The sequence below is a fragment of the Pezoporus flaviventris genome, unplaced genomic scaffold (genome assembly GCF_033815535.1).
Source record: "Pezoporus flaviventris isolate CSIRO_AGI_PZ_B2104156 unplaced genomic scaffold, CSIRO_AGI_Pfla_v1 ptg000036l, whole genome shotgun sequence".
NCBI classification, from domain to species: domain Eukaryota; kingdom Metazoa; phylum Chordata; class Aves; order Psittaciformes; family Psittacidae; genus Pezoporus; species Pezoporus flaviventris.
The window spans coordinates 13,805,528-13,827,410 of record NW_026892584.1 but is presented as its reverse complement, the minus strand read 5'-3'; the positions used below and the strand labels follow the sequence as shown (position 1 = coordinate 13,827,410).

Sequence of the window (21,883 nt, the reverse complement as noted above, 5' to 3'; positions counted from 1 at the left end):
CACAGTTTTTGTACTGTTATGCACCTGTCTTAGTACTTCTGGTCTAAAGTCTGTGCAGTCTTGGGGGTTAGATGCTGCATTTCTGTTCTACAGGCATACCACAGATTATAAATATATTCTAGAGATCTCTGTTAAGTTTTTGTTTTCATACAGGATCTGCATTGCTAGCTTAATGGGGAAGCTATATAGAAATAATTAGTTTCTAAGGTCAGGAATCATGTGCTTATTATTGTACAGTAAAAAGAGCTAAGAGTTTTCAGGCAGCACATAATGGAAAATAGGCTGCTCAGTCCTTCAGACTGTTGCGATGGCTATTTTTAAAGAACAGCAGCTTACCTGTGCAGTGTGGTCAGGTAACCAGAGTATCAGTTAAGTAGATTTTTGTATGTATGTAATGAGCTGATTGACTCAGAAATGACTACTAGATTAATACATTGTCAGATAACATAAATGGTTGCTGGAATTACGTGATAGCATGAGTTGCGCATGAAATTCCGGCAGTGATGTCCTAATAACTGTGAAGACTTGCTACAAAGAAATTTGTCTTTTTCGCTAGAGAGCACCGCGTCCATCTGTGAGAGGAATGCTCGAGTTCTTTCTGTTCACTCTGTGGTGTTGGTTACAATAGCACATTGTGCCTGACAGGGTCTGGGTAGGTAGTCTTACGGTTTGGTTCAGAGTGTTTTTGTATTTACAGTAGTTAATTGAACTAAATATATACACTCAAAAAAACTCTTTTGTTGCATGAGTGGTAGTCTACAGGTTATGTACAGGTAGTGAATTCTTAACTCTGTTTGCTAAGAAAATGATGTATTCATTGTTTAGTAGTTGGAGAAGCTTTTTTCAGAAATGTTTTCTGCTGATATGTTTTCAACACCTAAAATACTTTTTTAATTATAATTTGAATCAAAAAAAATAGACAAAGGCTGTCATCGTATATTTCTTCCTTTCTCAGACTTGGAGAACAGTTACAGGCAGTCTTGAAGGGCAATAGTTAATAATCTTGGAGCGCTATGGGAAATGCTTAGGTGAGGCTTACAGCTTCTACCAGAAACGCATCTTCTTGCCTCTTTCATAATGTCCTATTGAAAGAGTTTCTGTTGTTGCTATGAATTAAAGTAAAGGCATCAGCATAGTTCTTGCTCATCTTTTTGGTACAGTGATGATGTGTGCTTGTTACTGTAGCTGTGATGCTTAAATCATCTTCCATCTAGTAAGCTGTAGTCTTTCTAGAGCTCTTGAGATGTATTGTTCTTGCATGGCTTTGTGGGAAGGTGAGGGGAAAAGCAAGTATGAAAAGACTAGGCTGTTTTCAGAATGTCAGACCTAGTATCAAATGCATGATTGTAGTAGAAATTATTGTTTAGGCATCTTCTCCTACAGTGTGATGAAGTCATGTTAGTTACATAGTTTGTGTATTGAGGTGCACTTAAAATAAAACAGCCATTTATGATGACAAGCAAGTATTTCCTGTTCCCTTGTTGTGATTTGTTTGAAGATGTACTGTGGACTATCTGACTGCCACTATTCTGCTTTGCTGTTTGTATTTTTGCAGCTAGCAGCTCAGGGTAAGCTGATGATCACTTACTGACGTTGCACTTCAGCTTACCGCTGGATGCCAAGTTACTTAATAATACAAAAATATGAGCTCCTATATAAGGACTTTCTGTACTTCATTCATTCCTTTAGTTGAAGAGCTTCTTGTTTTGTCCAGAGTATATAGGGAGGGTGGGGAAGGGAATCTAAATTTTGAGTAAAATACTTAGATTATTGTTGGAGTGTCTTTCTTTTCCATTGTTTTCATACTGAATAAGTGATCTTACAGTAGAGTGGTGACAAGAATATGATTATTTATTTCCATGGGCCATAATTCTTGAATGCCCTTCATCTTGGGAGTTGGGCTATTAGCTCTGTAAACTGTCAAATCAGTAATACCTGAACCACCTGAAAACTAGTTCTCAAAAGGTTACAATGAGATCCCCTAATAAGTTTGTCCATTGTTCTCTGAAATACTTCCTTGTCACCCAGGGATTTGATAGACAGCATAACATGTAGCTCTGGAAATGTGTTCAGTGGCTTTACCTAAAATTAACTTACTATCCTCTTGGATTTCCAAGAGAAAGAAAACTTCTGGCCCTCTTTATAGAGTCTCTGTGATAATTCTTTCATCAAATTGGTAGCACTTATCTTGACAAAATAGCAGATTAGCAGTTAATACAAAACTTAATATATTAGTAAGTATAATCTTGTCAAGTACAGCTGTACTAAAAGGTTTTGTGCTGCCTTGTACAAATCCTGTTATATCATGCTTCTTCAGGTTTCTTATTTGTTTGCTTGTTTGGGTTTTGCGTGTTTGTAGGGCTTTGTTTGTTTGTGGTATTTTTGCGTGTGTGACAGACTGTACTGGCTCTTAGATTTACTTAGTCTTGCACACCTTTCTTTTTTGTAAAACAAAACTGATTTTGCAAGCTATTACTTTCTGAATTGGAGATTGTCTGACACAAAAGATTAAAACTGACACTTGTAAAAGCAAAGTTCATTCTTGCTTACCATACTGTCTTTTATTCTCAGATGCTTTTCCTGAGGCCGATGCTGAATCTTGAAGTTGCATGCCTTAATGGCTAATCCATTCTTTACTATCTTGCATACAAGTGTGCTAGTATTTAAAACTTAATCCATAGTCATGATCATAGAGGTGCAATTACCAGTCACTATCTTTTCCTGGTTCCCTAAAGCACCAGCATCATGCTAGGAACTACTGAGAGCAGTTCCAGTGTCTTTCAGAGTGATGTAGGATGTCAGATGCTTTGTAATCTGCTTTAGGATTTAAGTTTGGTGTGTTGATGCAGGTGGTTTTGTCTGATAACATGAGACTGAAGGACCAAATACAAGGTGTTTGGGAATGATGTACGGGAAGCTGCTTACTCTCAAACACTGCACCAAGAGCAATTGCTGGCTTTGATGTAAACAATCAGTTGTTCTGAACTTAACACATACATAACTCTTTGTCCCTTAGAGTCAAGTCAAGTCCCTTACTTGAGCAGTAAGGATAAAAAAGGCAAAGCAGTTCCATATCACTTGCATTTGTGGGTCTGTGCTGATTTTCTGCGCCTCTTACCTCATTTTAATACAGTAATAAAAAGGCTCAGTATTTATCTTGAACAGGGATTGGAGGTAGTACGAGTTATGTGGCCTCTGCTAAATAAGGTTACATGACTGTATGGTTCAACTTTAGTGGCATCATGCTGTGGAGATACTGGATTAGAGGTACGCAGCTCTTACGTAGCGACACCCTGTTTCAAAATGAAGATCTTACTGAGGTCTGAAGAATGTATGTGTACTCTACAAAATCACTTTGACTTCTGTCTAAAATTTGTTTTTCTTTTTTTCCTGGTTTTTATTTTTGCTGATAATTCAGTAACATCCTTCTGCTTGCTTCCGGTTGTCTTCCTTCACTGTGTATAATCACACACAGTGATTATATGGTAACTGTTTCACTGCTGCTGAATGTTTTGGATTTAAAAATAAACAAAAATATGACAACCACCACCACCCCCTCCAAACCAACACCCACCACCTTACTCTTGCACGTTTTTTTTCTAGTTACACCTTTAACTTGCATAAAAAGTGGTGTATCTCCAAAAGATGGAGTCGCTTGCATCCAGTAGTCATGGTAACTGCTAAATTAAATTTACCATGTGGAGTGTCAAAACAGGAGTGGAGTGTGGGGTTTTTTTTTGTGTCCCCCATATTTATTTAAAGATGGGATTTATTTGCTAACCATATTAAGGAGAGTGAAATTATGTGGTTGTTAGAATTCTCTTCTTGGCAGCGTAAGAGTTTTGACCATGCGTGTGTGTAGTTTCAGTTTAGGAAATTTCAGTAACTTGTCATTAAAATGCTGGTTTGAACTCTGGCTTTTAAAGAACATGGAGTTTTTACAGATCCCAACACTGGATACTGATCACAGAACAAGTTGATTTTTATATAACTAACTTTAAATTAAGATACTCATACTACTACTGCAGAGTTGGGCGGGGGGGAAGGGGGAAGCCAAAATGTATGTTAACTAAATAAATGGTTCCCACTTACTATAAGTGAATGGGTTTTAACTGTTGTTTTGCTGTCTTGGATGCTGAGCAGCCTTGCAGTTTTAGCTTTTGTGCTGAATCTCTGGTATTAGATGAACAGTAACTTGCTGTCTTTCCATAGCCCCGTACATAAAAGTATCATCCAGACAAAGTGCCTGCTAAGAGATTAATGGGATGCTATGCTTTGATAAATTCATTCTTCTTGATGTTCCCTAATCAGGAGTTGAAAACTAGGTTTAGAAGTATAACTCTTTTATCACCCACCAATACAGTATGTGGAGTTCCGTAGTAGAACTCTTGCAGGATCAATTTGTCCTTTTTGTTCAAACTCACTGCTCTCAGTGGCTGAGATTGAGCAAGGTACTGTGCTTCTGAACTTACCAGAAACTCTCCTTTAACTTCCTTTATAGGCAAGCATCTCACTGACCTTTGGCTTTATACCTTGGAGTTTCAAGAGTCTTTAAGTATTCCTGAGGTAAGAGAAACTTGACAGAGAGAGAGAGTGAGCTTTGCTTCCCCGAGCCATTTTCCTACATCTTCCTTATTCAGAACACCTCAGTTTGCCCATAACTGGGATAAGATCATCATCTAGCTGATTTTGAAATTGAAATAGCAGTTGCTTTTCTGGATCTTGTTGACTAGGGAAAAATAAGTATTACCTAGGGAAGTGTGAAAAGTTTATGCTGTGCAGCTTGTCAGGGAGAAGGTGTATTATTATTTTTTTAAAGATACTGTGATAGCAAAGATTTTCATTCTTAGCTGACTTTTAAAAACGGACTGTTGTGCCCCAGATTCCATGTTCTGTGAGACCTGATCCCTGAAGCTGTTTGTAGGATGGCTCAGTGAGTCTGTGCCTGTGAGCAGATTCAAACACCAGAGTGTCTGATTCGCCTTCCATGAGGGAGTCTAATAAAGAACTTGTTCATAGGAGCACCAGAAGTCTGGATAAACAGTTCTGATTTTAATTGACTCTCTGTTTAGAGACTGGGTTGGCCAGTTTGTTTTGTTGGTTTTCTTGTGTTCTTTCTCTCTCTCTCTTTCTAGAACTAGTCTTGTATTTTAATGATACTTAAAAGCCAGCTTCTTCACCTAGTTTATATGTATAAATCTAGCTGTGGGATGTTCTCAGGCTCTCTTCAGGGTGGTGCCCAAAACCAGTTCTGTAGACTCTTCCAGCAGATACATAGATTTATTTTTTATTTTTATTTTTTTAATGTTGTGTGTAAATGAGGAAGTCCTGTAGCACCAAAATAATAGTATTTCTCAAAACCAGTTGTCTTTTTGGTAGATAGTGCTGGGAAGGACTAATGAATAAACTGATATTCCATGATACTCCTGGGAAAAGTGAAGTATCTTATCAGTAGACACATTCTCAAGGAACACTACTTCTAGGCTTTCTCAGATTATTGGCTTCTTCAATATCTCAAATGAGGAGGTACCTCTTAAAGTATATGGGGGGATACACTTGTGAAAGTACTGAAGCTTTCATGAGGAGTCTGGGTTAGCTCATAAGCTTTGTATGCTCTCAGTGCAGTTTATATGTGCTGTTGAGCTGTGAACAGCTCACTGTGAACCGTAACTGTGAGCAACAGCTGTGAACTCAGGCTCGTTGTGCAAAGTGTCATTCTGTTTCCCAGATTTGGGAATCCTTGAAATGTAATGCTTCCTGAAGTTGGTTCCTGGCATCTTTCCATTTACTTGTGGACACTTCTTGCTTTTTTAGATTTCTGTTTATCTTTTCTCATTAGTTCTGTCTTGTCACCATGTAAAAAATGTCAACAGAGTGTTTTGGTAGAGGTGCTGCAGGAGGTCCTTGGTACTAATTCTTGAGCCCTTGGGTGCCAGGCATCATGTTCTTTGGAGGAAAAGGGAAAGAAAAAAAAAAGAATAATCACACCCCAGAACCCCTCCAAAACCAGTTCTTGTTTCAAGTTTTAAATGTGACATTCATCTGACTTCTTGATGTTTTGGGTTTTTTACCGTCTTCACCCCGTTCCTGTTTCCACCCTTCTTTTTGGCCTTTTCAAGACCCAAGCATAGACTAGCTATTCTGCTTCTCAGGAATGATGTTATATGAGTTTCTACTAGGCATTTAAAAGAATTCCACCGCCAGTGTGGAATGCCTGAGACAAGAGGCCATAGAAACACCAGCTGAATGTGATCCATGGACATATATGACTTCTAAAGGGTTGGGGCCAGGTTCTGAGCCACCAAAGGTAGCTATTCAGGTAGTTACCTAGTCAGCCTCTGAGAATGGTACGTTGTGAAAGACCTGAAACATGAGCATCACTTCGGGGCTATAAGATGGGCCTCTAAGTGCTAGAAAATACAGAGTGTTGATTCTTTTTCTGTAGGTCTTGTTTAAACTTAGCACCTGCTGTGCTTTTTATTTTTTGCTTGCTTTTTCTGCTGGTGGTTGAGTTGGGATATTGCTTTCTTTAGCTAGCCTAGACCAAGCTTCTTGATGATAAGCAGGAATGATTATGTCTAACACATACATTGCTTGTCTCAGGTGCTAATGCCATTTTGGATGTGATAGGTTTTTTACCTATCTTTTTTCCTGGAGGTCACTTAGCTAAAGTGAGTAATGCATTTCAACATACAATATAAAATGTAAGGGAAAGGGCAACCATTCATTTAACCAAGCAAGAACAGGCATAGCTGAAGACAAATTTTAGCTGTAAATCCTGTGGGGGTTTGTACTTTAATGTTTGCAGATAAAGGTGCGAGCAAAATGTTGACCTGTCTTGTTTGGGCATATTCGTGTACTTTGTACTTCTCATGATGTAAGTACAGTTGGGTCCTTGTTGGGAAAACTGTTTCTCATTGAAACACAAAATGAGATCAAATCTTACACTGAAACTAGTCAGGTTCAATTCAGGCTATATCATTTTAAATTCTCTTAATGTCTGAGTAAGCTCTTTGAGTATGACTGTCAAATCTGGGAGAAGTCTTTCTGGTTTGGGGAGAATTGGGAGGTCACAATTTTGTATCCGACTAGGAAGTCAAGGGAGACTTTGCTGTGCTACAGAACAAAAACAGTGATGATCATGTCGTCTGTAATGTGAAGGGAGTTTTCTTCCATGATGAGGTCTCAGCAACTTGTTGAGACAGCTGCCTGTTGGGAGTTGGGTTAAGTATACTCTTTACTGAAGAACTTGATTTGAAACTTGGTTGCACAATAGGTGCTATGTGGACATCTTATTTCTTGACTGGCTCTTGCTATATTGTTAGATGTTATCCCACCCTGAATTACTACTGTATCTTATTTGAAAGTTCACAGGTTTATGTTGATAATTTTTACTATATTCAAAAAGATTGCTTAGTCGTTACATTACAAGAAGTTTTTCAGGTGGAGAATGCAGAGATGTATAAAGGCAGTAGGATGGAACACTGATAAAGTACACTGCCTCTGGAAGTGATACTGCTATTAGCAGTATATATAGCAGGTCTTTATTGTATCAGGAACATAAGTACCACATTTTACTTCTAATGAAGGAAATTGCATCATCATTATTAGTTATTTCTGATTACTGTTTTACAAGGTGAAATAGAATTAGGATGTGCAGCACTTAAGCTATGTTGTTTCCTTCATACAAGTGGCATAGAAGCAGCAAATTCTTACTTGGTCATCTGAAAATAAGTTACTTGCAGCAGTCAGCATTCTGAGATGAGGATAAGCCAAGTGAATGTTAATTTGAAATATGGGGTGTTGGTGAGGGAGTTGATGAGGCTTCCTTCCACTAACTTAAAGAATTTATTTCCCCTTGTGTACTTTGGTCATCAAATACAGACTTCATTTGGTAAGTAAGAGGAAATAAAATCAGCATTGTGACACACTTAATGCAAAAAGTAATGGGACTCGGTCTTACAGATTTAATCAAAAGCTTGTAGCTTATGTAACACTTTTGTCATATGCTGTGTATGCAAAAGATGTGACTTGTAAAAGGAGCGGCAGAAAACTTTTTTCTCATGACCCTAGAAAATTTTTATCTTTTTGAAGAGTCCCCTGGGGTGTGTCATACACTGAGAAGTACACGCAGCCCCAGAGCGGAGTATGTATGGGTATGTACTCAGCAAAGGCAATTTATAGAGCTTTGACATAATTTCCAATTAAGTTCTGCTTTCTCTTGATGGTTTTTCAGCTCAGAAATAGAGATCCTGCGTCTTGCAGCCATATAGGTTTTTTCTCTGACCATTTTTTTCCTGTTGAAGATGTAAGAAGAAATATCCTTCACATCTCAAGCTTTAGCAAGAAGGCAGAATTCTTTGCTAATGTGCAGGAGTTTTTCGTTTTTACCCGTGCTTTTCAGCCACCTGTTCCCTGTAGCAAATACTTACGGGAAAAAATCTTATGATAGCACAGACTTGCGGAATTTCAGCCTTCTACAGATGTAGTATTTATACTGCATGTTATTGTTTATTAATATTTGTGTAGTCATTAAGAGGTGTTCTGTATGAATGCAAATGTTACATTTGCATTCCACATAAAGCCATAGAGTGGATTTGTCAATATAATAAGGCTTTGGGTTGGGCAAAAGTTGATATGAAATCACTCTTCAAGATAATTCCTTTTTTTTTTTTGTTCTGAGTTGTTTTTTTTTTTTAATCTTTCATTTGAACTAATTGTCGCTTATTTAAAGAAAAAATATATTGTAGCATTTGAGGTTGTAGAGGGCTTAAATTTAATATCACCCAGCTGCAAAAGCCAGAACCGTGCATTGATCATTTGATATGACTGTTAACTAAGAAACTTAAAATACACGGTTTATTTGCTGATTATTTTTGCATATGCATTTTTAATGATAGTAGATTTATTAGGAAGGACAGTAACACTTCCATTGTACGAGTTTTTTAGGTGCTTTGTTCCATATAATAGGCTTGAAAGCAGTGAAATATTATTCTGTGCAGGTTAATCTTACCAGATATTTGTTTTATAAATAAGTTGTGCTTCTCAGCAGAACGGAGGGTTTTAACATCTGAAGTTGTATGCTTAACTTCACCTTACTTCTCCCATTGCTTCAGGAAACGAGGGCCTGTGATTTCAGTATGTAATGGTCAATTTCTTTATGCTTAGGAGTTAAATATTTTTATGACTGGCAAAAGAGCTCTGTGTTGCAAGTAACAGCGAGGAGGAATTGAAAATGAATGTCAGTGGACTGGAATAGCTTTATTCTTTATTTCAGATTTCGACCTATTAAAGGAAGGCAAGAAGAACTAAAAGAGGTGATTGAGCGTTTTAAGAAAGATGAGCACTTAGAAAAAGCCTTCAAGTCCTTGACGTCAGGTGACTGGGCCCGGCACTATTTTCTTAACAAGAACAAAATGCAGGAAAGGTTGTTCAAGGAACATGTAGGTGTATTTGTAATTAATGTGCTTTTTAAGATGATTGAAAGGCTAATAAAATGTCAACATTTCTAGGAATGTAGCAGTAGTGAAGTAATGCACTGCTGTATGTTATTTCTTTGATTGTTTTTTAATAGAAACTTTCTTTGGTTTTTAAAACCCAGCGAGCTCCCTGCCCCCCTCAATTTTATTTTTTTTTTTTTAGTTACCTTGCCATGTGTTTATAATAATCATGTAAAAAGGAAAACATATTTAAAACACATTTGCCTCTTCTGTTGTTGACACCAGTCATATGTGGAAGAGAGAAGGTCTGCTTCTGGAAGACAAATGTTTCTAGGGCCTTTCATTCTTTGGAAGTTGTATTTTTACCCCTTTTTCTGTTTGTTTTGTGGCTTGTTGGCTTGGTTGGTTGTTTTTTCTTACTTATAACTGTCATAAATCAAATTTAGGACAAAGAAAGGTAAAGGAAAAGGGAAAAGCATTTTTACTTCAAAATGCCTCAGTTGTTTTGGCTATAGGGGCTTTATGGGGGAGTGTTGTTCTTCCTTCACTTCCCATGCCCCAAACCCATTTTGTATATAGTATATATTGGTTGTTGATTCTCAAAGTTGTGAGGAATTCATGGTATTTTATTTTGTTTTACTTTAAAAAAACAACTTCTTCAGGAATGAGTGCATTGTTTTCAGATACAGCCAAAAGAATTTGGCTTACTTGGAAGATTTTAGTAATGTAGAAAAAATTAGGCAGCAAATTATGCTTTCCCAAATTTATTTTTGAGTAATGTAGCTGCACTGTAACTAAAGAATTATGTAGCAATCCCTGTATTCAGTATTTAGATTTGTCATGGGAAATAATATTTTTTTTCAGAACTGAAAGAAGAAAATTGGATCCTGTAGATTGTTGGGTCTCAGTTGCTCTTAAAGATCTTCTAAAGAGAAGAATTCTTGAATGCAACTACTCAGTAACCTTAGGAAGAAATTACCCATTTTCATTGGTTGGGATGATTTTGTGTCATTTGAGGCATCTTTAATTATTTTGTTTGGTTGGTTTTTTTTTTTACTCTGGATAGTCATGTTATCCATGTGAGAATCCCTGCAAGTCAATCTGAAGAACTAAGAGTAACATAAAATGTTAATACAGCTAAAATTTATAATCAGAAATGCATTTCAGCAAACAACATCCCATTGCAATATCTGTTTTTATGGGTTTTTTAAATGCAGTTCACTGACTTTCATTTTTCTATGTTTCTTTGTTTTGCTTGTAACAGAAAAATACATGTTTTCTTCCATTGCAGGTATTTATTTATTTACGAATGTTTGCTACCGATAGTGGGTTTGAGATACTGCCTTGTAATCGGTATTCTTCTGAACAAAATGGAGCCAAAATTGTTGCAACAAAAGAATGGTAAGAAATATAGTTTACTGTTGCATTCTATTTCTGTCAGTTTATTTTTGAAAGATTCTAGAGAAGAAATCTAAAAGTATGGTAAGAATTAAAACAGCAACCAGTGAAATACAAATGTTTGTATTTTTACTTAGAAATTAAATTTGGTGTGTGTTTTTGCAAAGTACTTGACACACAATACATGCTTCTGTAAGACATTCATGTGTGTATTTGGACAGGCATACAGTTTTCAGTATACAGGGGGTTTTAATCTTGTTTTCAGACAGATAATTGAGTTGTTTGCCTCCTGTGAGAAACACAACCATGTCAAGACTTGCATTATATCGTATTTGTTATACAACAAATAATTGTAGGGGAAATTAGTTTTTCACCTCTGTGAAACTGAGGGGTGTTATTTGCGTGTTTTGATTGTGCAAGATAAATCTCTCCTGGAAACACAAAGTCGGAACCTGAGTGTATGTCCCCATCTCATTTTGACACATCTGAGTTTCATTATAAGCATGTCTGTGGCAGCACCAGCAGATCCTGGGTTAATGCAGATTATTTTAAAATAAACTTGCCACTTCCTTCCACCTCTCCTCCCTTCCATAATTTATGTTTGTTTTGCTTTGTGGCAGTACATACTCATAACAGGACACTTGAGATTATATGCTATTACATGCAGGCTAGGACAGGCTAGACGTTATGCTGGCAGCATACCAAGTAAGCATGCTGTTACTGTGGGGCCACAGCCTGTACATGTGGGAGAGTAAGCTTTAAGAAGGTTGAGGCCAGTTTCTAGCTCTTCATAACTCTTCATAGCTGGAAGTTCCACAACCACGACATAATGAGTATGTTGGGGGTTGGGTGGGTTTTTTTCAGTGTGAATTCTCCCCATGGCTGATTCTTTGGGGTGGAAGCTCTGTATTTAGGTCTGCTAAAAAATAATTAACTTTACATGCTTTAAATCTTGGGTAACCTGAGAAGCGCACAAGACAGCAGAGCTGCTTCTTAACTCTGCCAGTATCTGGAAAACTTCTGAGGCTCAAAACTGATGCAAGTTCTCAGCTCTCTCGTATGGGAGAATATTGCACTTAAAAGGCTTGGCTTCTAGTTTGTGTCCTTCATGTGTATTTAGTATTTCCATATTCATCTCTGTCAGAGTAATCTGGCTAAAATTTGGAATGGCAACTTTAAAAAGCAGTGGAAACAAAGCCCTTGCAAGGTAATGGAGAATGCTTCTTCCTAGGTGGAGTATTCAGTGCCTCTGGTATGCTGTATTTGTGATGGCAGATTGGCTGTCCACACATGAAGGCATCATGCTTTTGTTGGTGTGTCCCATCCTTCATCCCCCAGTGGTTTATTTCAAGGACCAGCTTGATGCTGAAGAGCCACTCATGAAAGAGGGAGATACCTTGTGTGAATTCTGGCCCTTTTTTTGAGTCACTACTGGGCCTCTTTTAAGAAAACGTGGAATTCTAAGCATCTTCACTATACAGTGTTTTCCTGGGCAGTGGAAGAAGTGTAGGAAATGCAGACAAGAGCAGCTGGAGGAAGTGTCTTAAGTGCTGATGGGGAGGGAGTGTGCACAAATGAAAAATCTTACTTTTTGTTTAAACAACTGTAGAAGCTGAAGTAATCAACTCTTGCAGTTTCTTGCTTACAGTCTCAGGAAATTGTGGAAACAGTGGTGGTAATGTCTGTCAGAATTGATGTAATTGATTCTATATAGCAGCATAAAAACTTACATTTAATTTCTGATAAGTCTGTTTAGTCTAATATCCTGCCTCTAACTGAATTAAAGCATGAGGTTTGTAGGGGTTGAGAAATGGTTTACAAAACACTTCCTGTTATTGACAACTTTTCTTCTTGTGAAATTACTTCGCAATTTTGGCATATGCATTCTTATTTCTGCTACTCTTTGTACACTAAAGGAAACGAAATGATAAGATAGAATTACTTGTGGGCTGTATTGCTGAACTATCAGAAATGGAAGAAAACATGCTGTTGAGACACGGGGAAAATGACTTCAGTGTCATGTATTCAACACGAAAAAACTGTGCACAGCTGTGGCTTGGTCCTGCTGCATTTATCAATCATGGTGAGTAATAAGTATAGGAAGCATGTTAAAGGACATAAGCATTTTTGCTTGTAAGTGTTGTTACAGGTGAGCTAAACAGCACAAGACCTTAGAGAAAAGGTCTGAATCTGGCATACTGGGTTACTGTAGGACAAAATTCTTTTGGGATTTTCCCAAACCAAAGCTGTGGGAAACTCACAGAAGGCTTTAGGAAGTGATGCCTTCTTCCTTCACAGAGACTTGGGAACTGTCAGCTGAATTGATAGAACATATTGTGGGTTACCTTGAATTCTTTGTGAACTCAGTCAGCAGTAGCGTATTTCTTAGGTAAACTTATGCCGTTAACCTTTAGCACAGAAGCTTAATTGATTCTGTTGCATTTGTATGCTGAAGGAAAAGCAGGTAGGATTTAAGATAAATCCTGTTACCTTAAAGAGGAAGGAAACTGAGCATTTGTGATTGCACAGAAAAGAGCTCAGAAACCAGATCTTTGTATGCACAGTGCTGTGCCATACTAATTTAACTCCCAGTATGTAGCTGAGATTCTATAGTTACTGAAGTCAGAGTGAATCCTTACTTTAGATATCTACAACTATTCATGTTTCAGGTCTTATCAACAGTTAATTGACTTTATCTTTTGGACCTTTTTCAGATTGCAGACCTAACTGTAAGGTAAGTAAGAAATTAAATCACCCCGCATTTTTTCTGTCACTGCACCTTCCCCCTTTGCCCCCCCTTCAATGTTTTTTGTTTCTTATCCAGATACTATTCAACCATAATGATAAACTCCACCCCCCTCCCCCACCCCTGTTATCTCCTTCCCCAGTTTGTCTCAACGGGCAGGGATACAGCGTGTGTGAAAGCTCTAAGAGATATTGAACCTGGAGAAGAAATCTCTTGTTACTACGGAGATGGGTTTTTTGGAGAAAATAACGAATACTGCGAATGCTACACCTGTGAAAGGTATGCATTGATGTAAATAAGTTTCAAGTGGAATTGAGCTTATTCATTACATAGTTTATGAAATTCCTTGGATTATGAGTACTGAGATCTTTTGATACATTATAATAGTTCTTTGCTACTTCTTTTAATGACTTCTTTCCTTAATGTTGTTACTGAGTGGTTACATATCTTAGAACTCCTTCATTCTGTTTTTCTTTTGATCCTTTGTTCTGGAGATAGCCCAAAATGAGATTAAAAAAGAAGTGTAGATTCTTAAAAATACTTGTAGTGAATAAAATAGAGTTGAAAAGAAAACAGTTGTAGCCTCTATGAGACCGTTAGCCACTGACCCTTAACTTTTGCTCCTTTTTTTTTTCTTTCCACTAGAAAAAGCAAATTTCATTAAAATTTTCTCTGTTGACCTGAAGTTCTTTTCTGCTGGGAATGCGCAAAGTAGTTTTCATCTTGTGCTATTAGAACTTTGGGGGTTGTCTGTTCATAAAGATCTGCGGTTTGGTCAGTACTTGCCTATATCTGCCCTTTGCACAATAGCAGCAAAGTGTTGTTACATTTGTTTTCAACCTGTGCTGTCTCAGCCTAGTTCCTTAACAAAATTGGTTCAAAGAATTTTTGGTTGGTTTTTGCTGTGTTCAAACTTCTGCTTACTGTGAGCATGGAGGCTCAGCATCATTTGTGAGAGCTTCATTTAGTTCCAAGAAGAACTACGCAGAACCTGTAATAGTTCTGTTACTGTTTGACCTAACTGTAGAGGAAAAAAAAAAAATCTAAAGGAAAAACAGTGATCATTTTGAGAAATAGCTTAGTGCACATAGGTATAAATGTCTATATACACATATGTATAAATAGTCTAACAATCCTACTTTAATTTTTACTGCATTACTGCACTTCAGGAAAAGGGAAGACTTTCCAGTGTGGACCTCCAAGCTCATACAGTGTTAGTAGATCATTCCAAGTGAAGGGTACAGTCTCAGACTTTACCTAGAAAGCTGCTAGTAAAATGGTACTTCAGTCCTGGGAGTTGTTGGGCACCATGATTGTTCTTTTCTTGTTACTTAGAGTGATATGTTTGGTTTTGCTCAAATTCTGTTGATTTTAATGTAATATGGACATACTTTCAGGGGAAAAAAATAATTCTATGTCTGAACAGTTTCACTAACTTCTCATCTTTGCATTTTAAGTACATGAAAATGTTGTATTCTAAAGCCAGCATTTGGGTAATTCTAACTTTAGGAATCTGCTTTTCCATCACAAGGCTGTGGTACAGCAATCAGAAATGAAAAATTTGAATTTAGGGGAGTTGAGCAAGGAAAAATGAGTCCTTACCAGCGCTGATGAGGCAACTGTCACTTTGTACACCACCAAAAAAAATATCTTTAAGTGACTCAATTTTGACTATTCTGTAAAGGGTGTTAATTTGTAATGTTAAAATGCTAGACTTCTAAGAATCTGTAGGGTACATTTGGGAGCTATAGGAAGGTTGGCACTCTATTTTTTTTGTTTCTAGTTTTTATTTTTCCCTCTATTTTCAAGCCTCCCTAAGTCATCACCAAGAAAATTTGCGTATCTTTGCATTTGTCATGTGCTCTTCATAGGTGAGCCTGCTGTTGATGCTGGTTGAGACAACTGGGCAACAAAGGCAGCATGTCAGAAGACAGTTGTGGTTGTTTATAGCACCGTTATTTTCTGAAGTGCCTGTTGCTTATGCTAAGTTCAGTTTAGTATCTTAAGCTGCCTGTAGTTTGCAGAACCCAAAATAATACTGAATGTTCCATAGCAAACAAATACTAGTTAATGTGAGAACAAGTGTTGTCAGCATAATAATTAACCTTGTGGAGCTTGAGATCCTGTCTGCAGTTTTTGATGCGCTTTTGGTTGATAGATTTTCTTCCAGTACAACACACTGGAATCCAAACTGAAGTTGTCTTCAGTAATTCTGCGAAGTACAAGCGTACTGGATTATGAAAGAGTACCAAAGGATTCCTAGTAGCAGTGGTTGAAGTGCAAGTACAGGAATTCTTGATCCTATTATGTGATTACTTAAAAGGAAAAAAAGTTCTAGGTTTGCTCAGCCATTTCACTTTCATTGTAAGTACATGCTGGAGTCCTTCAGTTAGGAAGGAGCATGGAAGTATGTGATAATGTTATTCTATTTTCTGTACTTTCCAGCTCTTTTGATGATGCAGTGACAGGCATTGTAACTTAAACTGACATTTTTTTACGTAATTAGGAAAAATGTAACTTGTTAGCTAATTTAAGTAGCGTTTTGAACTACCATATTTCATTTTCACCTGTGTAATCTGGCTGTGAAACAATACTTAGACATAAAGCTAGGGAGACCTACTTCTGCAGTTTTTCTTCTTGCAAGAATAAAAATGAAATTAAAGGTCTTTCTACACATATTACTAAAATAAGTGTATCAGTATCTTACTAAAACAGCCTACAAAATGCTAATAAATTCAGTGGTTATTGGTATTATTTATGCAAATATACTTGGGATTCGAAGTATGGTATATGAAAGTTCTAAGCTTATATTAAGGTTATTAATACATTGTGTCCTCTTTTTGTTTGTAGACGTGGAACTGGTGCTTTTAAATCAAGAGTAGGATTGCCAGCACCTACTCCTGTGATTAATAGCAAATATGGACTGAGAGAAACAGATAAACGATTGAACAGACTTAAAAAGTTGGGTGACAGCAGCAAAAATTCAGACAGCCAGTCTGTCAGCTCTAACACTGACGCAGACACCACTCAGGAAAAAGCTAATGCAAGTAAGTAAGAGGAAAACCTTGGAATGCAAGTGTAAAGGTGTCATAAAAACATTTAAAACTTTCACCGTGATGGAATTCCTCTCCAATTTGAGAATCGTCTCAGATACTGGTCTTTAAAACAGTGATTTGTTCAGGAATCTGAAAGCAATTTAAATAACGAATGTGTGCTTCTCCTTATGTGTTGCAAGAACAATAGGTGGTATGTTGTTAGGTTTTTATTTAAATCAAAAGCAAATATTGTCATATTTCTGTCAGTTAAAGTTCTACCAGTAATGTTTGTATTTTGAAATGTGGTAAACTATCACATGTAGTAGTATGGTTTAGGAAAAAAAACTTACATAGTTTGAGTTATCTACATTCTGTACAAAAAGTTTTTAAACAAGTCGTCTTAGTAGAGCTTACTAAACTTATAGTTTCCTTTAGAAATCCTTTAAATTGGGTAGCTATTTCCTCTACAAATCCAGGACTGATAGTTCAGGTACCTATTCTGAAGTGAAAGTACTCAGAGGAAATTGGAAGGGTTTTTGTTTGTGATATTGCTGACAGACTTCTCTTCATGGAGTAGTGAGTATTGTTTATTTACTTTCCTTCCTTCCCCATTCCCACCACCCTTGGTATACATCAAATAAAAATGACTTAACTAGCAAAGAAGTGTGGAGCCACATGAAATATGATTCCATGTAGCCCCTGTTTGCTTCCAAAACAAAAACCAAAACAAAACCCAACAATCAACACACTGCCCCCCCCCCCCCCCCCCCTTCACTCAAACTCTCTTACGATCTCTGATGACAAAGCTTTAGAGTTGCAGCTTTGCTTGGGCAGACACAACTGCCTTGCTTACCACAGTAGGTGACAGATAACTGGATATTTAAAATGGAAACTATTACAGTAGTTAAGATTTTGGGGTTTTTATCCCTCCCCCTGTAGGAAAAAAAATCTGGGGTTAGCACTGGAGCATGCTGATCCTCAGATTTTGCTGGAATAATACTTGATAAAAGTGCAGATAATGTGGGATGGATTGTTTTTTTTTTTAAAAATGGTAGAAGTTGTTTGGTGTGTTTGGGTGATTTGGTAAATTTGGTATATTGGGGGCAGTGAGGGAAGTGTACTTAGAACACTGATCTTGTCTTGGAACTTCTGACTTGTTTGCCAATTCCTTTAATGTCCGAGTTGCAAGTTCAGCAGTCTCACTCGTGAGTGCATACTGTCTAGCCTGTTTTTGTAGATTTTGATGAAGTGTTTAAAACGATTACAGTATTTGGGAGTGGGAAGCTCAGGATAAAGCAGTGCCATAACAAAACTTTTTTTCTTTTGCAGCTAACAGAAAATCTTCAATTAGTGTAAAAAAGAACAGCAAAAATAGAACATTAACAAGACAGTCTATATCAAGAATTCCAGCATCATCAAATTCTACCTCATCTAAACTAACTCATGTAAATAATTCCAGGGTACCAAAGAGACTGAAAAAGCCTGCAAAGCCTTTACTTTCAAAGATAAAGTTGAGAAATCAGTGCAAAAGGCCAGAGCAAAAGAATGCTTCCAGAAAGCTCGAAATGGGAAATTTAGTTCTCAAAGAGCCTAAAGTAGTTTTGTACAAAAACTTGCCCATTAAAAAGGATAAAGAATTGGAGGGACCAGTCAAAGTTGCAGTCTCTAGTGGCTGCTTAACAAGGCATGCAGCAAGAGAACATAAACTGAATTCTGTGAAAGGTGCTCATGAGCATGGTGATATACCACCCTGCACATACATAACAAGGAGGTCGGTGAGAACAAGGATGAATTTGAAGGAGACCTCTGACATAAAGCTTGAACCAAATATGTTGGATAGCTATAAGAATAACTTGACTGGAATGCAGTCGGATGTTTTAGAGCAGCAGTCTTGTGTGCTAAATGAAAATGATGTGGCTCATGGACCATCACATAAAGGGGAGATTAGGTGCCAGAAAAATGATGCAGGCATGACAAAAAAGAAATCTCGACAAGGAAAACTTGTGAAAACATCTGCAAAAATAGAAGAAACTGATACTATGCACAATACACCTGTGAAAGATGAAGTACCGGATTTGATTAGTTCTCATTCAGAACTCAGAGAGAGAAATAATGTGGTGGACACGCCTGTAGGCTATAAAGACTGTGTCCCTGGGTCTGGTGGCTGCTCTGTCGTAACATCTGACAATTTTAAAGCAAAAGACAGCTTTAGAACTGCAAAAAGTAAAAAGAAAAGACGTATCACGAGGTATGATGCACAACTTATCCTTGAAAATAGCTCTGGGATCCCTAAACTGACTCTTCGTAGACGCCATGATAGCAGCAGCAAGGCAAATGATCAAGAAAGTGATGGAATGAATTCTTCAAAAATAAGCATCAAATTAAGTAAAGACCATGAAAAAGATAACAATTTATATGTAGCAAAGCTAAATAATGGGTTTAACTCAGGATCAGGCAATAGTTCAACAAAATTAAAAATACAGCTAAAACGAGAAGAAGAAAACATAGGGACATACCCTGAGGACCTTCATGAAAATGGTGTGTGTTGTAGTGAAACTCTCTCCCTTTTGGAGTCAAGAATGGAAGTAGATGATTATGGTCACTATGAAGAGGAAACAGCAGATGAATCTTCATCAGAAGAGGATGATGAAGAGGAAGATGACTATGATGATGAATTTGATGACTTTATTCCTCTTCCTCCAGCGAAGAGATTAAGGCTTATTGTTGGCAAGGATTCAATAGATATTGATATTTCTTCCAGGAGGAGAGAGGATCAGTCTTTAAGGCTCAATGCATAAGCTTATAGGTCTTAAACTGACCTGGATGTCCTTTTTATAAAAAAAAATAAAAATTAAAAAAAGGCAAATGAAAATCCCCAAAGTAAAAACAAGAATGGAAAAAAAAACCCAAACAAAAAAACCCACAACAAAAATTCCATTTGATTATTCCTCAACTGAAGAACTTTCTGAAAAACATAGTGGCAGCACTTCTCTATTGTTTATTCACCTATCAACATAATATTGTAGAAAGTGTACAGCATACTGACTCTTAAGTCTGATTTGTGCAGATTTTTATTGTACTTTTTAATAGCCTTCTTATGTGCAATTCTGAGTTAGAGGTAATGCTCTGTTGTAAAATAAAGGCTCAAGCAAAGTGAAGAAATTGCATTGAAACTTTCCATGCAGGACAATGAGAATACAGTGTGGCTACGTAATTATTTTTGATCAGTAAGAGCATTAGTTTGCTCTTACAATATTTGACTAAACAATTTAAAAAATCATAGTAGCAGCATATTAAGGTTTTCTAGTATATGTTTATATCACCAGCAGTTACCTACAGCTTTTCGTTTTATTTGCTAGATGTTTCTTTTCCCCACTTGGAGTTTGTCAGTTTTAACACTGTATGCTGTCCCAGACGTACTGTTTGTGGCCTTTGTTATAGTAGCAAACCGTTGGTTGGAAGTCAAATTGATTTCTTTTAAAAAAAAAAAAAAAAAAAAGAAAAAAAGAAAAAAGAAACAAAAAGATGTTGACAATTTGCTGACTTTTTAGTACATTATATGTACGAGGGTAGCAGTATGCAGAATAAAAGTTTGGATATGGCGTATTTATTGCTTGTTATGTAAATTAAACACCTTGTATTTAACACTTTTCAATACTTTTAGATAAAATTGTTCTTTGCAAGAATGATTGGTGCTTATTTTTTCAAGAATTTGCTGTGAAATAATGTGATTACAATGGGCAACATTTATCCAATGAACTGCAGCTATCCTAAATTGGTTCTTCATATTTTTCTGTTGCACTTGTAAAATGCTACAAGGAATTTAAAGAAAATCTATTCACTTTAACTTATGATAGTTTTATGAAATTAAAAACAACTAAGTCACAGCTTTTGTTCTGTGGTAACCTATAAATTGTTTGTCTTTTAAGAACCAGTTGTAAAAGACTGAAAAAAATATGTATATGTTGTAAATATTTGTGTGTTGTGAGAAATTTTGTCATAAGAAATTGAAATAACTTGCCAGAAGGGTTTTTAAGTTTAGAAATACATCCATGTCAATAAAATAGGAAACTGTAAACCTAGTTTTAAACTCTGCATGAGTTGGAGTTCTTTGCTCATATGTAGTTCACTTAATACTTCAGAGTCTGCTTTATAATAATGAAGAGCATCAGGGCAATCTTTGGCTCTTTTGTTTTTAATAAAAGAATGTTAGGAAACTTCTGGGCACAATGGACTTGTTTGTATGTATCAGTCAGTGCATTTCTAAGAAATCTCTTTGAAAGAGGTCTGTAATGTCGTAGTTCACGTAACTGTATAGAACTTCAGTCTGTGGTATTTGTGTTTGTTACTCAACCATGGATTAAGGTTTGGAGTTTTTGTATCTAGAGGCATAGAAACAGAAATTGCATCATAAATCATGTGCTGTTGAATTAGTTGAATCCACTGTTAGCTGCATAGTATTTTCATGTCAAGTCCAGCCCTCCCTGCCCAGAAGAGCAAGAGCTGAAGTTACATGAACTCTGTATTTTACCCAGTTGCAAAAGCATTATTGGAAATGGGTGGGTGAATTTGCATGTGAGCTGATCGTGATGGTTTTGGCCCATCTGACCCTTGCAGAAACGAGCAAGTTCCTTCGGATGCTTTTACAATGTCCAAACTGTTAAAGGCTGCACCTCGCATACAGAGTGGGTAGGGTAGGCTTATATGTAATAGTGCCCATCAGACCTGGACTTTGTACTTGTTTCTCAGAAGACGGAACACAAAAGCTTTAGTAAGTACCCTGACATGTTTTGAGTACTGAGTCAGCTGTGGTGGATAGTTTTGTGGGGTTTTTAATTTTACTGTATCATAAAAATGGTGATCAGAAGTTGGGTCACAGGGAAGATAGCTGTTATTAAGGACTTGTGTTGTAGTAGGAAGTTTACCAGCAAACACTTGATGGCAAATAACAGTAGTAGGGCTCTCCACTCACATTTTCACTAGGTGATGTACCTGGCAAATATGTGTTTGTGTCAGCAAAAGATGTGCGGAGCTGAACAGAACATCTGTGTGCTTTCTGTTCGCCACCTAATGGATTATTACCGTGGCATGCTCTGGGATACCAGTTCCCCTGCTTTGCTCCGTAGTCAGGTTTTTTTTGCAGCTCTTCTGTATTCTTGCTGCTCTTGTGTGCACACTGATGCTGCATGGTCTTCTGCCAGTCTTGGTGGTTTTAGTGGGGTTTGCAGAAACGTAATTCAAGCTGGGCATCAGAGGAAAAGGGG

At 37.1% G+C, this 21,883-nt stretch overlaps 1 protein-coding gene across 5 annotated transcripts in view; it reads left to right on the top strand.

Annotated features, from left to right (window-relative positions):
* KMT5B (lysine methyltransferase 5B) overlaps nucleotides 1-20,701 on the top strand; it is a 29,547-nt gene extending 8,846 nt beyond the window's left edge. For 3 of the 5 annotated variants that reach the window (XM_061463219.1, XM_061463220.1, XM_061463221.1), the window contains exons 4-10: nucleotides 9,278-9,443; nucleotides 10,732-10,841; nucleotides 12,755-12,921; nucleotides 13,553-13,572; nucleotides 13,727-13,863; nucleotides 16,435-16,631; nucleotides 17,949-20,701. In XM_061463219.1, the coding sequence (XP_061319203.1) occupies nucleotides 9,278-9,443; nucleotides 10,732-10,841; nucleotides 12,755-12,921; nucleotides 13,553-13,572; nucleotides 13,727-13,863; nucleotides 16,435-16,631; nucleotides 17,949-19,417 (2,266 nt within the window). In that variant the 3' untranslated portion in view covers nucleotides 19,418-20,701. Of the gene's footprint in view, nucleotides 1-4,548; nucleotides 4,567-9,277; nucleotides 9,444-10,731; nucleotides 10,842-12,754; nucleotides 12,922-13,552; nucleotides 13,573-13,726; nucleotides 13,864-16,434; nucleotides 16,632-17,948 lie in introns of those variants that run through there. The other 2 variants (XM_061463223.1, XM_061463224.1) reach the window with 2 other exon arrangements.
* Nucleotides 20,702-21,883: the final 1,182 nt, after the last annotated feature.